This window comes from Salvelinus fontinalis, chromosome 15, assembly GCF_029448725.1.
Source record: "Salvelinus fontinalis isolate EN_2023a chromosome 15, ASM2944872v1, whole genome shotgun sequence".
Taxonomy (NCBI): Eukaryota; Metazoa; Chordata; class Actinopteri; order Salmoniformes; family Salmonidae; genus Salvelinus; species Salvelinus fontinalis.
In genome coordinates this window covers 24,608,942-24,627,249 of record NC_074679.1, presented here as the reverse complement: position 1 = coordinate 24,627,249, position 18,308 = coordinate 24,608,942, and the positions used below count along the sequence as shown (strand labels likewise).

The 18,308-nt window shown below is 48.8% G+C and overlaps 1 protein-coding gene across 2 annotated transcripts in view; it reads left to right on the top strand.

Annotated features, from left to right (window-relative positions):
* LOC129811608 (RAC-alpha serine/threonine-protein kinase) overlaps nt 1–18,308 on the top strand; it is a 38,179-nt gene that overhangs the window by 4,021 nt on the left and 15,850 nt on the right. For both annotated transcript variants that reach the window (XM_055863046.1, XM_055863047.1), the window contains 2 exons: nt 2,776–2,937; nt 17,989–18,117. In XM_055863046.1, coding sequence (XP_055719021.1) covers nt 2,892–2,937; nt 17,989–18,117 — 175 coding nt within the window. In that variant the 5' untranslated portion in view covers nt 2,776–2,891. The remainder of the gene's footprint in view (nt 1–2,775; nt 2,938–17,988; nt 18,118–18,308) is intronic.

Genomic DNA, 18,308 nt, shown 5'->3' with positions numbered 1-18,308 from the left:
AGCCAGAATGATGAATGATTGAAAGTCAAGCAGTCAGGGCAGGTAGTCAGGGAGAGACAGAATGAGAGAGTGAAGCAGGCAGGTAGGGAAAGAGCGAGTGAAGCAGTCAGGCAGTGGCCCGGGCCCCTGGACCATGTGACCTGCTGTTAGGGTACTAGGTTCATTCACTGGCTACAGTTCTGGCTGCGGCCCAGTTTTTCCACACAGCCCACAGTAGCGACGGCTCGGTCACATTAAACATCAACACTGTGTTGTGGCTCCAGAGCCGGACCTCTGTGTGTGTGTGTGTCAAAGTCAGAGAGGGTATGCTGAGAGCACAGAGGCTTGGTTTGCGTTTGTGATCAAAGTTTGAATTGGTCTCAGTAAGGTATACACTGCTCTAGTGGACAGGCCTGCTCTCAGTCAGTTCCCCAGAGCTCATCTCTCTCTCTCTCTCTACTACTGTGACAGGCCCAGCCACAGCCAGAGATGACTGGAGCACAACGCACTGCTGGCCCCAGCCAGAGAGGACTGGAGCACAATGTGCTGCTGCCAGTACTCAGAGCATGTGGGACCAACTGGCAGGTGTCATTTTCAACCTCTCCCTGACCGAGTCTGCAGTAATTACATGTTTCAATCAGACCACCATAGTCCCTGTGCCCAAGAAAGCGAAGGGAACCTGCCTAAATGACTACCGCCCTATAGCACTCAAGTTGGTAGCCATGAAGTGCTTTGAAAGTCATGGCTCACATCAACACCGTCATCCCGGAAATTCTAGATCCAATACGCATACCGCTTCAACAGATCCACAGATGATGCAATCTCAATGGCACTCCACACTGGCCTTTCGCACCTGGACAAAAGGAACACCTATGTGAGAATGCTGTTCATTGACTACAGCTCAGTATTCAACACCATAGTGCCCACAAAGCTCATCACTAAGCTAAGGACTCTGGGACTAAACACCTCCCTCTGCAACTGGATCCTGGACTTCCTTCCTAGGTGGTATGGGTAGGAAACAACACATCTGTCACGCTGATCCTCAACACGGGGGCCCCTCAGGGGGTGCGTACTTAGTCCCCTCCTGTACTCCCTGTTCACCCACGACTGCGTGGCCAAGCATGACTCCCACACCATCATTAAGTTTGCTGACGACACAACAGTAGTAGGCCTGATCACCGACAACGATGAGACAGCCTATAGGGAGGAGGTCAGACTTGGCTGTGTGGTGCCAGGACAACAACCTCTCCCTCAACGTAAGCAAGACAAAGGAGCTGATCGTGGACTACAGGAAAAGGAGTGCGGAACAGGCCCCAATTAACATTGACGGGGCTGTAGTGGAGCGGGTCGGGCGTTTCAAGTTCCTTGGTGTCCACATCACCAACGAACGATCATGGTGCAAACACACCAAAACAGTTGTGAAGAGGACACAACAACACCTTTTCCCCTCAGGAGACTGAAAAGATTTGGCATGGGTCCTCAGATCCTCAAACAGTTTTAAAGCTGCATCATTGAGAGCATCCTGACTGGTTGCATCACTGCCTGGTATGGCAACTGCTCTGCATCTGACCGTCAGGCGATACAGAGGGTAGTGCGTACGGCCCAGTACATCACTGGGGTCAAGCTTCCTGACATCCAGGACCTATATACTAGGCGGTGTCAGAGGAAGACCCAAAAAATTGTCATAGACTCCAGCCACCCAAGTCATAGACTGTTCTCTCTGCTACCGCACGGCAAGCGTTACCGGAGCGCCAAGTCTAGGTCCAAAAGGTGACTCCTTAACAGCTTCTACCTCCCAAGCCATATGACTGCTGAACAATTAATAAAATGGCCACCCGGACTATTTACATTGATGACACCCCCCCTTTGTTTTTACACTGCTGCTACTCACTGTTTATTATCTATGCATAGTCACTTCACCCCTACCTAAATGTACAAATCACCTCAACTAACATGTACCCCGTGTACATTGACTCGGTACCGGTACCCCCTGTATATAGCCTTGTTATTGTTATTTTGTGTTACTTTTTATTACATTTTTTTTTTTTTACTTTTGTTTATTTAGTAAATATTTTCTTAACTACATTTCTTGAACTGCATTGTTGGTTAAGTGCTATTAAGTAAGCATTTCACTCTAAGGTCTACACCTGTTGTATTCGGCGCATGTGTAAAAAAAAAAAAAAAGATAATTGAATACATTTAATTTCCAGTGAGTAAAAATAACCATGTGTAGTGTTTCCAATTAATATGAGTTCACTCAACAATTTGTAAACACAATGGATGTTAAAGGCTCCTATCATGCTGGTTTAATGGGGGATGTATTAGGCCTGGGGCTCTAACTCCCAGCCTGTCAATAGCCACTGCTTCCTGTTGTTTTCCTCTGCAGCCACTGATGAGGTCACATTAACAGGCCTGTCTTGTGATGATGGAGCTCTGGATGATAAATTGATTTCAGTGGATGGTCAGAGATAGCCATCCGCACACTGGTCACAGAACTTAGTCATTAGTTTTGAAGTGTTTGGCCCTGTGGTGAGTTTGTGGATACTGTCTTAACTCTAGTTCCTCATTTGGGAGTGATGCCACATGCTCATACTTAACTGGAATAATACCCATCTGGTGTGTGGCACAACTATTTTCCACTGTCTGGACAGACCACAGAAGTATGGAACCAACATGTTTCCAGTTCCCACTGAGTTGCACTGATGTTGACTGGTGAAGTTAATATTCAGACAGGTGGAGAGGAAATGTTTTACTTCCAGATGAGGCTAATTTTTACTCTTCCCTTTACACTAAAAGGAAACTGGTGAAAAGGCGACTACAGGTTCCTGCCCTGGACTGAGTGAAGGACACTTGGGGAACAGAGCCGTGTCTCTCCCTGTCAGAACCCTGGACACACTAACCTGCCCACCAACATGACCGATGTGGCGATAGTGAAGGAGGGATGGCTGCACAAAAGAGGTGAGTGGGTTTGGACTATTTCCTGTATCAACAAATGCTTTGCTCCTTATTTGACTACAACATGAGCATGAGTGCTGATGTGATTTTGGTATTATTTGTATAGTTTCCGGTATGTGATTCCTATTTCCTAGTCAACAGTATACAGTAGGCCCCAGTATCCCTCTTGTCCAGCTAGCTACTTTGTGTGGTATGGCAGGGGTGAGTGCCGTTGTTTGGATGAGGAGGCATTCCTCACATACCTGCTGGCTTTGAGCGGGGGGTGGTGTGTGTGTGTGTGTGTTGCGTGCGTGCGTGCGTGCAGACTCCTCTGGTACAGAGAGAGAGCAGGGGTGTGGTACCTGGGACAGAGACACAGGCTCATGGGACAGACAGACATGGGGAACACGTCACTAGGAGTGGAGAGTCCCAGATGCTGTAACCCAGGGAACAGCATTCTACTCAGTACGCTCTCCCTCTAAGGCCTCAGCGGGAACACAACAGGGGCTTGTGTCTTAACAGAGTCATCCTGGGTTAGCTACGCAGGCAGACCCAGGCCCACGCAGACCGATGCAGCCCCTGGTCCTGACAACCCTTCCCTGGGGTGGAGAGGGCAATGCTGGGTACTACTGACTGCTCATTTAAAAAATAATCTCAGTGATTTACTTAAAACAGAAGATCGCCCTGGGATTCTTGGTACATGTCTAGAGGCTGAGAAACACATATCAGTCTGATGTTTTCTGATGTAAGAGATCTTTGTCTAAATAACAAGGAAACAGGAAACAGCATTTGCCTTATTGGAGGGAAATGGATCAAAGTTGATAATTTAGAAAAGGTCTGATTTAATAACAAACATGTCAGCTAAGGGAGGGTCTTTCCAAGGGTGTCTAGTTCTTCTGAAACTTAAAAAAATCATGCATGTGATTTTACCTTCTTTACCTCACCTTATACATGGTCTGTTGGCACATTTGACGTGCAGTATGTGATGCAGTATAACATGCACTATGTCCTTTCCACGACTCCTTGCCAGAGTGATAAGAAGGGAAGCAGGAGTGTTTCTGACAGACTGCCAGTGTAAAATGTAATGGCCCAAGGACTGTCAAATAGTGACCAGTGAGAAAAACAAACTCCTTTGATCTCAAGTCACATCTTAACCTTGAATTATTGAAGAACAAAGCCAACACACAAACAGACTGAACAAACAAGCCTTCAGGAATACTGAGTTGGCATGCTGTCATACCCTAGCAGCTGTGCCCGGTGAAATGTCACCCAGAGCAACACTGTTTTGACTGGAGGGCTTCTGCCTGCTTGCTGCGCGTATCTTGACAGGACGGGTTTTAATGTCACGTCACTGTCACCCAGTCTCTGTCCCAGTGCAACAGCACAGAAGGTGAGTCTGCAATAACAATGTTCTGCTGCCCATCACTTCAGCCAACCACCCTCTTCCCGTGAATCTTTTAATTTTAGTCCATCCTCTAACCTCACCACTAAGATTCTGGACTGCAGTCACAGAACATTTCACTGACTGATTGCATTGTGTGTTTGATGGCATGGGATTGAGGCAGGCCTCTGCAGCACTCTGAAGGGTCATACAGGTAGGTGGTGGCCTGCATAGTGCCTCAGAAATGTCCCTGTCATTATGTGCCATCGTGACTGTATTCCATTCTACAGACATGGCCACGGAGTGGAGCAGCTCAGGTCTGGCGGGGAGCTGAGAACGTCCATGCCACCCTTAACCCTCCTAACCCTGATTCCTATCTGATTAGTCATGCTGGGCATGCAACTGGAAGCTGGTTTTGTGGTATCCTTTGCTGCCAGACAATGGCAGAGTACTGAAAGTGGAGCAGAAAACTTGGTTTCTTACGTGGACTAAGTCCAGCCAGCCTATTCCACAGAACAGCCAGATTCCCAACCTTGGAGTGTTCGGTTCTGTACCTTTTTCCCCCAGACAGGCCCAGCTGAGTCTGATGATCCCCAACGTCAGGCCACACCTTTCCACTCCATCAGCCTTGTACTGCTGGGCAGTGGGATTGTCTCAGCCATTTATGTCACCCATCAGGATATAAAGAGGGTTATCTGTTCAAGGCCAGGTTTAGACTCCCAATACATAGCACTAGGGAATAGGCCAGTAATCCTGTGCTGTATACCAAGTCACCAATGGCTCCTCTATAGGCCCGTGTGTGTGTCTGCGGAAGTGTGTGTCTGCGGAAGTGTGTGCATGAGGTAAAGCATACAATTGCAGGGGTAACAGTGGTTGAATGTTGAAATGATTTCACACTGCCCACATGTACAGGTTGCCTAGCACACTGAGGCTTGTAGTTCAACATCCGCTTGTATCTTGTTGCGTCTGTTACAATCCAGTTGTCATGTCCCTAAGGGCCACACAGACAGTCATCCAGCAACGGATGACTCCCATTGAAAAGCCATTGGATCAATCTGGGTTTGATTAATCTGTAAATATGTTGGGTCTACTTTACACCATCCACACAGTTTACATTATGCCTGCAGCCTCTAGTGGTCAGTCTGTAGTTTATTTCCTAAAGTTTCCATCAAAGGCAGAGCATCATCCAACATCAAAGAAGCAGATTGCAGGTTCTCTGTGTGCTGAGTGCTGTGTCCAAGAGCCTAGTGAAGTGCAACAGAACTGTGCTTGTTGGCCCTCTCTCTTCCAGGCAGCCCTTGGCCCTCTCTCTTCCAGGCAGCCCTTGGCCCTCTCTCTTCTAGGCAGCCCTTGTTCGTTTGACTAATTTGCTCCCTGACAGGTATAAAGAGCCGGCCCCCTCGTTAGGCTAACGAAGGTTACAACAACTGTTGGATTTGGGTAGCACTCTCAGCTGGCTCGGAGGCAGGAGTGAATGGATGGGGGAGGGAACGGAGAGGAAACAGAGCTCCAGGTCTTTGTGATATTCCCAGAACATCATCACTCTGTGTGCAGTCCTTTTCTCACAGACCAAGCCTGACTTAGAAACAGGGTATTCTGTGTGATGTGTCACTCTGACTAATAGGTTGATGCTTATTGGATGATTTACTCCAAGGGGTCACATGATTAGTCCATGGGGTCATGTACTAGAGAACACCTTTGAGTCGTTCCACTGAGAATAACAAAAAGTGTGTGTGTGTTGGTATGCATGCATGCAAGATTTTGAGTACCTAATATAGTTACACCTCATACAATCACATACCATTTTGAAACACCTCTTTAAAGATTTTCTCAGTATCAAAGCAGTAAAAGGGAACTGTGTGTGGGAGTTATATTTTCACTCTTCAAAGGAACCAACCCACCTGATTAACTCTGTCTCATGACACTGCAATGCTGATCGCACAAGGACTTTGTCTGGCTGCCAGCTTTACCGCCAGGCTCGCCTTGCTTAGTCTCCTTCACACATACCCCTTCATTAGGTTCCAGCCTGCCATGGACCACACAGCGGCCCTGCTACCATACACACCAACAGCCTCACTACAACGGCTCCAGCAGCAGGGGATGCCCCAGAGCCATTATGCCCCGTCCACACTCCCACCGCCCAACTAACTACATAAAACAATACCAGCAGCAAAACTTTGAGCGACAGAACCAGAGTCACGAGGGGAAGCCCCCAAGGCAGGGCCAGCAGCAGAGGGTGGCTCCCCAGGAGGGGAGGGCTCTGGTTGGTGTCTGGCTGTCAGCAGGTCCCCTGCTCTCAGTAATGGGAAGCAGCCTCCTGCTAAATGTGGTGGAGAAAAGTAAATTGCCTGGGTGCAGCTGTCGACAGGCAGGCTGGATGGGAGGGGACCAGTAGGCCAGAGAGAGCCACCTCCGTCACTTGTCTCTGCTCGCAGTGAGCCCGCTGTGTGCTTACTTTTCTGTGCAGAATCCTCCTGCTCCACAACTGGCGCTTGGCTGTGCTCCCCCTGCCCCCTACCCCTCTCTCTCTCTCTGTCACTTCCTCTCTCTCTTTCTTCAATTCTCCATCTCTGTTCCCCTCTCTTTTTCTTTCTTTACCTCTTATCCTGCTTCCTACTCCCACTCTACTCCTCCTCTCCCTCTTTTTTAATCCCCATCTCATTTCTTCTCTGCCTCTGCCAGTCGTCCCCCACCACCTCCTCGCCCCCCCCCCCCCCCCCCCCCCCCCTTTGCCAGGATAATGACCCTGCTGACAACACCGAGGCGGAAGCTGCTTCCGACTGCCGTGGCGCTCCCAGTCTCAGACATCAATCACATCACTGGCTCACTGGCTCTCCCTGGCAACTGGGACAGACAGAGGGGTAGAGAGAGAGAGAGAAAGAGAGGGAGTGGTGGAGTGTGGACAGGAAGGGGTTGCTCAGCTGTCCATAGAGTCTGACTGTATGTTCAGACTGCTGTCACATTCACATCAGACCATCATCAGGATACACACCCAGATCACACTTAGCCTCTCATCCGGCTCAGGGACAATTTGTCATTATGGATCACAGACAAATATAGCAATGTATTTGACTTGGCCTTAACTCTCCTAAAGGTTAACATTTTATCTTAGGTATATCCCCCTTTTTATTGTACATGGTTGTATAATTTAAGAGTGATGGACTGTTCCCTGGTCATTTAGTGTTAATTGGCACTAATTTGAACTAAATAATGTGTTTATTTGTTTGTCATGCAGTAACGCAGTTAACTAATCCATGGGCTGCTTGTTTACTGAGAGGAGGGGCCAAATTAATCACACAGAAAAGCAGGGTGAACTTCCCACAGTGTCTCTATGGTAATCAGCAGGTGTCACTCGCTATGGAGAAGAAGTGAGGGCTTTCTTATGAGCGTGAGAAAGAGGGGCTCCACCACCACCCTCCCCACTGTTCACCCCCCCCCCCCTTCTTTTCCTGTTGCGGCAAAAGCCGCATCAGCAGAGAGAGAGGGGAAGGGAGGGTGATGGAGAGAAAAGAGAGGGCTGCAGTGGAGGCTGGGGCAGCCCTTCCCTGTGACCTGTTGATGCTGTTGCCAAAGGCCCGGCAGTGCAGTCCCATCCAGCTGCATGAGAGAAAGAGAGACGCCAACAAAAGAGGAGAGGGACAGCAGGAAGAAAAAAAAGAGGGGGGAGAAAAGAAAGAATGAAGAAACCCAAACTCCTGGGCGGTTTAGCCTGGCATGTGAGAGGCCTGTTGTGAGCCTGGGCAGCCTTATATGGTCATGGGGAGAGGGGCAGCCTGGCGGCCCAGTCTGCCCTGAGTCCCAGAGCTGGGAAGGGGATGGGACGGGGGGCAGTATTGGGGTGGTGGTACAGAGTGGTGACCCTTCCATCAGGGAGCCCCCTCTCCTCTGGAGCGGGTGGCGGCACCGCAGCACAGAGGCTCATTGAGATGCAAGGCACATGGCGGCAGGTTGCAGCTGCAGGCTACAGGCAGGGCCCAACAGAAAAGGGCCGAAGGGTGCAACCGAGGAAAAACGAACAAAATACATTGCCTCCCCTGCTTTGGAGTTTTAATTCCTTAATCCTCAATCCCCCTCTCTCGACACTCTCACACATACACACTCTCACACATACACACTCTCACACATACACACTATCACACATACACTCTATCACACAGTTACCACTGGCTCCCTTCCTCCCTCTCATCCCCAAACTATGAATGAGTGGCCAGGCAGAGACAAAAGTCCACAGCAGCCCCCTCAGGAAGTCCAATCACTGGGCACTGCGCTGAGAAGGGCTTGTTTTGTCTGACCTCTTCTTCTCCCCTTTCTTAACATTTTATTTTCTGTTCGCATTCCTCTCTCTCTCTCTCTCTGTGTCGCTGTCTGTGTGTGTCTCTCGCTCTGTGTCTGTCTGTATTCTATGTGCCTGTGATGCCAGACAGAGCACAGCGGTTGGCCTCTCCTTTGCAGTGTGATGAATGTTGCATGATGTGTTTATTAAAGAGCTGTGGCAGCTGGGACCTTAGATTCCTGTCGTTGTCACGTAGAGACAGAGAGAACACAACGTTCCTCAGACACACAGGCTAACCTCTGACACACTCTCTTGCATCCTCTCTTTTTTACATTTAATCTTATTTCTAATGACACAGACTGCCTGGACTCTAAAGCCAAGCTGACTTGCAAATGGCCTCTGTGTCAAATGGTAGTATTAACATGGATCTGAATTGGTCGCATGCTTGTTCTTTTACAACGGACTGACCTTGAAAACCGTAACTAGGTACAGTCTGACTATTGAGGGAATTATTTTAGTCTGACTGCAGACGGTTGGCCTTTGGTCAATTAAGATGCTCTTATTACCAGTAGAAGGTTTTTGAATAAGCTGGTTTTCATGTGTCTGTTGAGAGCTCTATGGAACTACGCTGTCAACTCACAAACCATTCAGACACATACAGCTTATTCAGTAATGGCTCCAGTTCTGAAGAAAATGAGACTCAACACGGTAGCATACAGTATTTGGACAATTGGCCCTCTGCAGCTGTAAGTCATTGAGTGTGTGTGTATGCATATGAGAGAGAATTTGTGCATGTGTGTGTGGAGGGCATGGCACTGGTACAATTTGGCTGTCCACACATAAGCCATGCAGCAGTTGGCAAATAAAGATGAATTCTCTTTTGTTTGGCAGAGGCTCACTGTTCATTATTTTCTACTTTGCCCAGTGCGCATCCCAGACCTCAACAGCTGTTTGACATGTAAAGACACTCTACCAGCCCCTGACAGCTCCTCGCATGGCCCTCGTCCACACACACACACACACACACACACACACACACACACACACACACACACACACACACACACACACACACACACACACACACACACACACACACACACACAGACACACACAGTCACAATTGTAGTCGAATTTGCCTATCCCAAAGACTGTTCTGTTCTTGATCTTATCTGCTATGTGGTCAGGCTGTCAGGTTGTTTCCTGTTTTCTACAATTAAAATGTTCTAGTGAGATGAAAAGGGCCAGTTTACTGCAGCTGAAAGACTTTGAAGATGGATGGATGGTTAGAGTTGATAGCAGGGGACTTTGGGGCCCAAGTCCCTTCTGGTCTTAGTCAGCATGTTGTCTTCTCTCTTAATCTGGACCAAATGGGAAAATTGCAGAATACATCTGTCAAAATATACTGTATCAAAAAAAGCATATAAATACTAAGTGAGTAATTTTAAATTGTCTACAAATTAGTATTTTGTCATCTCCTGCTGTTGTCGGTACAGCCTCTGCTTCCTATTCCTAAGTCCCCAGTTCCTAGTTGTGGAGTATCATGGTAGGATGTCATCAGAACATCAGAAGCAGTGTGAGAAAAGTACAGTACAGTAGTGGGCTGGGTTTTTAGTTTCAAGTCTAGTCAATGAGAAAGACAAAGGTCAGATGAGAATAGAAAGACAAAGTGTTAGTAAATAGGAAAGACATCTGGGTCCGGGCTGTGGTTTTCTAATGAAGAGATGGACTGCAGAGGTAGGTGACAGAAATGATAAGACAGATAGACGTGGACATTTCTTCAGTCACATGACTCTCCATGCCCCAGTCAGGATGACGTTTGCCTGGTCAGGACATCCTCTCCAGCCAGACCAAGGACAATGTTCTCAATAACTTAGCTGATAACATGCATACTGCCAATTTATCCACAGCCATTGTTTTCACCACACCCACATTTTGGGAAATGTGTAACGTTATGCTTTATTTGGAAGAGCAAAAGAAGCACACAGACAATTATGTTCTGACAATTGCACCAATGTCAGTCCTGCTGTGGTCAGAGCATGTGTCACACCCTGGCCTTAGTTATCTTTGTTTTCATTATTATTTTAGTTAGGTCAGGGTGTGACATGGGGAAGTTTGTGTGTTTTTGTATTGTCTAGGGCACAGGTGTCAAACTCATTCCACGGAGGGCCGAGTGTCTGCGGGTTTTCGCTCCTCCCTTATACTTGATTGATGAATTAACATCACTAATTAGTTAGGAACTCCCCACACCTGGTTGTCTAGGGCTTTATTGAAAGGAAAAACCAAAAACCTGCAGACACTAGGCCCTCCGTGGAATGAGTTTGACACCCCTGGTCTAGGGTGTTGTCTGGTTTAGGGGGTTTAGTAGAGTAGATGGTTTAGTGTTCAGTGTAGGTGTCTAGGAAAGTCTATGGTTGCCTGAATTGGGTCTCAATTAGAGACAGCTGGTTATGGTTGTCTCTGATTGGGAGCCATATTTAAGGCAACCATAGGCTTTAGCTGTTTTGTGGGTAATTGTCTATGTCGATGTTCTATGTTGCATGTATGCACTAGTTCATTCTTAGCTTCACGTTCGTCAGTTTTGTTATTTTGTTAAAGTGGTTTCGTTTTGTGTTTGTTCTCTTCTAAATAAAAGAAGATGTTCTTTTCACGCGCTGCGCCTTGGTCCTCACTCTCTACCTTTGACGATTGTGACAGAATTACCCACCAAATAACCAGAACCAAGCAGCGGTGTAACGGGAGGAAGGGACAGCGCAAGAAGGAGGAATGGACATGGGAGGATGTTTTGGACGGTAAAGGTTGCTACACATGGGAGGAGATCCTGGCTGGAAGGGATCGCCTCCCATGGGAACAGCTGGAGGCACTGAGGAGAGCAGAGGGAACCGGAGAAGGGAACCGGCGTTATGAGGGGACGTCTAGCACGGAAGCCCGTACTACCCAAAAATTTCTTGGGGGGGGGGGGGGCTAAGAGGTAGTGGGCCAAGGGCAGGTAGGAGACCTGCGCCCACTTCCCAGGCTAACCGTGGAGAGCGGGAGTACGGGCAGACACCGTGTTACGCAGTAGAGCGCACGGTGTCTCCTGTACGTGTGCATAGCCCAGTGCGGGTTATTCCACCTCCCCGCACTGGTAGGGCTAGATTAAGCATTGAGCCAAGTGCCATGAAGCCGGCTCTACATATCTGGCCACCAGTACGTCTCCTTTGGCCGGCTTACATGGCACCAGCTTTACGCATGGTGTCCCCGGTTCGCCTACATAGCCCGGTGCGGGTTATTCCACCTCCCCGCACTGGGCGGGCGACGGGGAGCATTCAACCAGGTAAGGTTCTGCAGGCTCAGTGCTCAAGGGAGCCAGTATGCTTGCACGGTCCGGTATTTCCGGCACTACCTCCCCGCCCCAGCCCAGTACCACCAGTGCCTAAACCACGCACCAGGCTTCCAGTGCGTTTCCAGAGCCCTGTTTCTCCTCCACGCACTCTCCCTATGGTGCGTGTCTCCAGTCCGGTGCCTCCAGTTCCGGCACCACGCACTAAGCCACCTGTGCGTTTCCAGAGCCCTGTACATACTGTTCCTTCTCCCCGTACTCGTCCTGAAGTGCGTGCACTCAGCCCGGTGCCACCAGTGCCGGTACCACGCAGCAGGCAAATAGTACGCTTTGAGAGTACAGTGTGCACTGTCCCTGCTCCCCGCACTAGGCTTGAAGTGCGTGTCTCCAGTCCGGTGCCTCCAGTTCCGGCACCACGCACCAGGCCTACAGTGCGTCTCGGCCGGCCAGAGTCTGCCGTCTGCCCAACGGCGCCTGAACTGTCCGTCTGCCAAGCGCCGCATGAACTGCTCGTCTGTATTGAGCCTTCAAAGCCGCCCGTCTGCCATGAGCCTGCAAAGCCGCCCGTCTGCCATGAGCCTACAGAGCCTTCCGCCAGACAGGAGCCGTTAGAGCCTTCCACCAGACAGGAGCAGCCAAAGCCTTCCGCTAGACAGGATCAGTCTGAGCCATCCGTCTCCGCAGCGCCATCTGAGCCATCCGTCTCCTCAGCGCCATCTGAGCCATCCGTCTCCTCAGCGCCGTCTGAGCCATCCGTCTCCCCAGCGCCATCTGAACCATCCGTCTCCCCAGCGCCGTCTGAACCATCCGTCTCCCCAGCGCCGTCTGAGCCATCCGTCTCCCCAGCGCCGTCTGAGCCATCCGTCTCCCCAGCGCCGTCTGAGCCGCCCGTCTGTCCCGAGCCGTCAGAGCCGTTAGTCAGTCAGGAGCCGCTAGAGCCATTCGTCAGTCAGGATCTGCCAGAGCCGCCAACCGGACAGGATCTGCCAGAGCCGCAAACCGGACAGGATCTGCCAGAGCCGCAAACCGGACAGGATCTGCCAGAGCCGCAAACCGGACAGGATCTGCCAGAGCCGCCAACCAGACAGGATCTGCCAGAGCCGCCAACCAGACAGGATCTGCCAGAGCCGCCAACCAGACAGGATCTGCCAGAGCCGCCAACCAGACAGGATCTGCCAGAGCCGCCAACCAGACAGGATCTGCCAGAGCCGCCAACCAGACAGGATCTGCCAGAGCCGCCAACCAGACAGGATCTGCCAGAGCCGCCAACCTGACAGGATCTGCCAGAGCCGCCAACCTGACAGGATCTGCCAGAGCCGCCAACCAGACAGGATCTGCCAGAGCCGCCAACCAGACAGGATCTGCCAGAGCCGCCAGCGAGCCATGAGCGTCCAGAGCCGCCAGCGAGCCATGAGCGTCCAGAGCCGCCAGCGAGCCATGAGCGTCCAGAGCCGTCAGCCAGCCATGAGCGTCCAGAGCCGTCAGCCAGCCATGAGCGTCCAGAGCCGTCAGCCAGCCATGAGCGTCCAGAGCCGTCAGCCAGCCATGAGCTGCCCCTCAGCCCAGAGCGGCCATTAATCCAGAACTGCCCCTCAGTCCAGAGCTGTCTCTCTGTCCGGAGCTGCCTTTCAGTCCGGAGTTGCCCCTCTCCTGAGCTACCTCTCTATCCTGAGCTACCTCTCTATCTACCTCTCTATTCTCACCTACCTCTATGTCCTGAGCTACCTTGTCCCGGAGTTGTCCCTTTATTTTGTGTTGCATATATTAGGTGGGTGGAATAGAGGGGTGGTCATTCTGAGGGGGATTAGCGAGCTGGGATTGACTATGGTGGGGTGGGGACCTCGTCCTGAGCCTGAGCCACCACCGTGGTCAGAGGCCCACCCAGACCCTCCCCTAAACTTTGTGCTGGTGCGCCCGGAGTTCGCACCTTAAGAGGGGGGTTATGTCACGTTCCTGACCTATTTCTGTTAGTTTGTTGTATGTGTTAGTTGGTCAGGACAAGAGTTTGGGTGGGCATTCTATGTTTTCTGTTTCTATGTTGGTTTAAGGGTTGCCTGGTATGGCTCTTAATTAGAGGCAGGTGTTTTGCGTTTTCCTCTAATTGAGAGTCATATTTAGGTAGGTTGTTTCACAGTGTTTATTGTGGGTGGTTGTCTCCTGTGTCAGTGTTTGTCGCACCATACGGGACTGTTCGGTTTGTTTGTACATCGTTTTTTTTGTGTAGTCTATTTTTCCCTGTTCGTGCGTTCTTCGTGTTTTATGTAAGTTCGTATAGTTCAGGTCTGTCTACGTTTTCGTTTTGTTATTTTGTATTATTCCAAGTGTTTTTCCCGTGTTTCGTCGTTGTCCTAAATAAATATTATGTATTCACAATCTGCTGCATCTTGGTTCAATCCCTGCTCCTCTTCTTCGGTTGAAGAGGAGGAGGAACACCGTAACAGCATGCTGCGGAGTCTTTAGGGTGGGATTAGGTGGAGGGGTATAGGGGGGTAGAGATGTGCCCTAGGTGTCACATTCCACCATGATGACCTTGTTCAGTTCACTGAACTCTACTCGCTGGTCTTTACAAACTGTGGTCTCTGAGAGGAAAGGAAACACTATTAAAAGTGTCCTTTACCAATGACATTTGCATTACAGTGCATGGTGACCATTAAGTGACTGTCCCCATGGCTTTGTTGCTGTGTAGTGACACTGTGAAAGGCTAGCCTGGCTGACGCGACCCACGTGACTCAGCGCAGGGAGAGCTGTGACCACACTGGTCTGAAAAGTACACCGTTTCTTAATGCAATATTCGCTTAGAAATTGTGTGACGGGTTTGATTGGTTCTCTCAACCCCAAAAAAATCTTCATGGGTTGAGAGCTTTTGTTGTTTGGATTTGAAAATGGAATGGGGTGGTGCCAGGGGGCTGTATGTGGGTGTTTTGAGGAGAGCCAACCAGTAAAAGCACAGCCTCCTTCATTATCGACGCATTGTGCCGACAACATCAAAGAGCCATTCCATACTCTGAAGTCAGGAGGACTTTGAGAGTTAGGTGTTAGCTAGACTAATGAAAGGGTACAGTGCATATTCATTGTCACCTCATTGAGAGCCATGTGACAGAGCCCGCCTCTGCGTGGAGGAATGTCTCTGCAGTGCATGCCACGCACGGTGGCATCATCACAAGGCACGGTGGACGCCAACTTTTGCCAGCCTGGGTGGGCTTCGTGCGTCAGAGGGGCTGGCAGGCCAAATCAAATCAAATTTTATTTATCACATGTGCCGAATACAACAGATGGAAACCTTACCGTGAAATGCTTACTTCAAGCCCTTAACCAACAATGCAGTTAAGAAAATAAAGTTAAGAAAATATTTACATTAATCAACTAAAGTAAAAACAAATATTTAAAGTAACAAGAAAATGCATAACAATAACGATGCTATATACAGCAGGTACCGGTATATATGATCTATACCCTATCCAGGCCCTCTGTGCTTGAGGATGGCAAGACCTTGCTGTCGTCAGATATACATTCACACATACACACTGTAGAGTGTACTTTCATACATGCCAGTGCATATAAACAAACATCTGTCTTTGCTTGTCAGTGTCTGTGTTGGGACCATGGTCTTGATGCCAGTTTGTGGCCTCAACACAATTAACGTAATCAATCAGCCTTTCAGCGTCATTGTTGGAAGCACCAAACATGCGCTTGACCTATTTCCTGAATCTCTCTGTATTCTTCCCTAAAGAGGTGAGCGGAGCGCTGCCAGTGTGTAGGCTAACCTATTTCCCAATTTTTGGGGGGCTCCAGAGTGGCGCAGCGGTTTAGGCAGTGCTAGAGGCATCACTACAGACCCTGGTTCGATTCCAGGCTGTATCACAACCGGCCTTGATTGGGAGTCCCTTAGGGCGGTGCACAATTGGCCCAGCGTCGTCCGGGTTAGGGTTTACAATAACGGTAGGCTGTTATTGTAAATAAGAATTTGTTCTTAACTGACTTGCCTAGTTAAATAAAAAATAAATAAAAAAGAAGCTCCCTCTGGTATCACTGTGCTTTGATGATGCATGGCTGGAGGTAGGGAGCTTATTATGCTGCCTTTGCATTGCATTGTGCACATACTGTCCCCAGCCTGCCCTGCCAGGGCCTCTGAGCCTTGGGTGGGGTGGGTGATATGGGTCAGCCAAGACCTGACCACAGACTGACAATCTAAATAGAGCAGAAGTCAGGCGTTGATTTATGGTAGATTGAGGGTGAGGGTGTTCTGTACATAATGCATCGCAACTTTAGGATGACTCTGGAAATGGTCTTGGATATGGAGGCTGGGGTGTGGGTCCCAGTGTTGTAAGCTGTTGGCTTCTTAACCATGAGATTGCTCCTTATAGCAGTATCTCTGTTTCACCTTACCAATGCCCACCACTGTGCTGACGTAACAAGAAATTCAGTCAGTCGTGTGAAGCCGCTGTTGACCCGTAGTTGTAAATCACATTGATGTTGATTCTCTGGCGACCTGTGTGTGTGTGTGTGTGTGTGTGTGTGTGTGTGTGTGTGTGTGTGTGTGTGTGTGTGTGTGTGTGTGTGTGTGTGTGTGTGTGTGTGTGTGTGTGTGTGTGTGTGTGTGTGTGTGTGTGCGTGGATTAGTGCTGTGAATGTTGATTTATGAGCCATGTAGTGTAAAATAGACAAATGACTCATCACTGTAATTGCAGCATATTGAACAGACATGGGGAAATCCACAGAGCTTTCCTCTTTATCACACTGTTTTTTTTCAATGAGGACGGTGTGTGCTCGGCTTTGTAGGCAAGCAGTAAGCATTGCAATCTGAAATCTGACAAAGTCTAACTAATTTCTAAATGAGCTGCGTTTGTTGTAAAAACACTTAGTCAGCAGAATGGAGATGAAAAATCTCCTCCCGTGCCGTGATGAAAAATGACAACAGCCGTTGTAACATATTGGACATCTGCTGCAGACCGACATCTAAAGTATACAGTGCCCTGAGACAGATGTTTTCTCTAGTGCTGTGATTTGTGCTGCCACCTCAATTGTTGCAGTAAATCAGGTGCTTTACAGTGTGTGTGTGTGTGTGTGTGTGTGTGTGTGTGTGTGTGTGTGTGTGTGTGTGTGTTCCTGCTGTAATGGTTGCACCCTGTGGTGTTTGAATGATGTAGCCCCTCAGGTGGGATTCCGCAGGTCGGACAGTTGACCCATCACATTGAGGTGAGACATCCTAGAATATGGAATACAATCCACCTAGTGATTATGTACATAGCCTCTTCTCACTAAGAGGAGTTTATATGAGGTGTGTTAAGTTGACTAGAGGTAGATTAGGTTCTGTTATCGAGGGATTATGGTCAGTCTGCCTCGTCACAGACAGGTCTGGGATCAGTTTCCTCAGACTGGAGCCAGTGGTGTGCCAGGCGAGGCTTGGGGTGAGGAGGAACAGGATCTGGAATGAACTGATCTCTACTTTCCCCAGACTTCTGTGTCGGAGGAAATGGAGCAATTAAGAACAGCTTGCTCAGACACTGCATGGGGTTACTACCCGGCTCTCATAATTAAAAATAAATGACATTTTTCCTGTATAAATATTCAAGCCCCTCCGATCTGTGCTGCTGACTTTTTATGGTGCGTAAGCTGTTTTTTCAGATTTCAGGAACATTTGGCACAATGTCTCCTGAACCGTCTGCAGAATAAATAGAGTTTCGTTACCTCTGAGAGACTCACCTGTGGGTGTCTTGTGTTGGAGGAGATAGGCAAGAATGGAGACATGGATTCCTGTATAATCTCTGTATGGGAACGAAGGGGCAGAGGCAAGGGTCCTGACTCCAGCTAAAACAGCCATTTGTCCTGGCTTTGACCTACTATAGCTGAAAGTGTGTGACAACAAGGTCATTTAGGGAATGGTGGTGAACATCTTAGCATTTAAATCACAAGAAATGGGTCAGAACCGCTGTGAAAAATGATGTCGCCTTGAAGATAATAGCTTTGTGTATCATAAATCATCAAACCGCACAGATTAATTTTCATAGACCAATCAACAATTTAAAGAATGGAACCTTTTGAAACCAGCACATTATAGTAACCAATTATCCTCATCCCTTTCTCCATCTCTCTTTGCAGGAGAGTACATTAAGACCTGGAGGCCCAGGTATTTTCTACTCAAGAGTGATGGTACATTCATTGGCTACAAGGAACGACCACAAGATGTTGACGCGTTTGAAACCCCCTTAAATAACTTCTCAGTAGCACGTGAGTATCTACTCTTTCAAGAACCTACTATCTAAATTACTTCACCCATTAAGATTATACGGCATTTTATGTTGCATAATCACCAATAGAAAATATTTTTGTTCAGTAGCTCCCATGACAATGTCTTCCCTTAATGGTACACTTCAAAGCCACAAAGTTGTGGTTAGAAACATCAGAATATACTGGTGGTA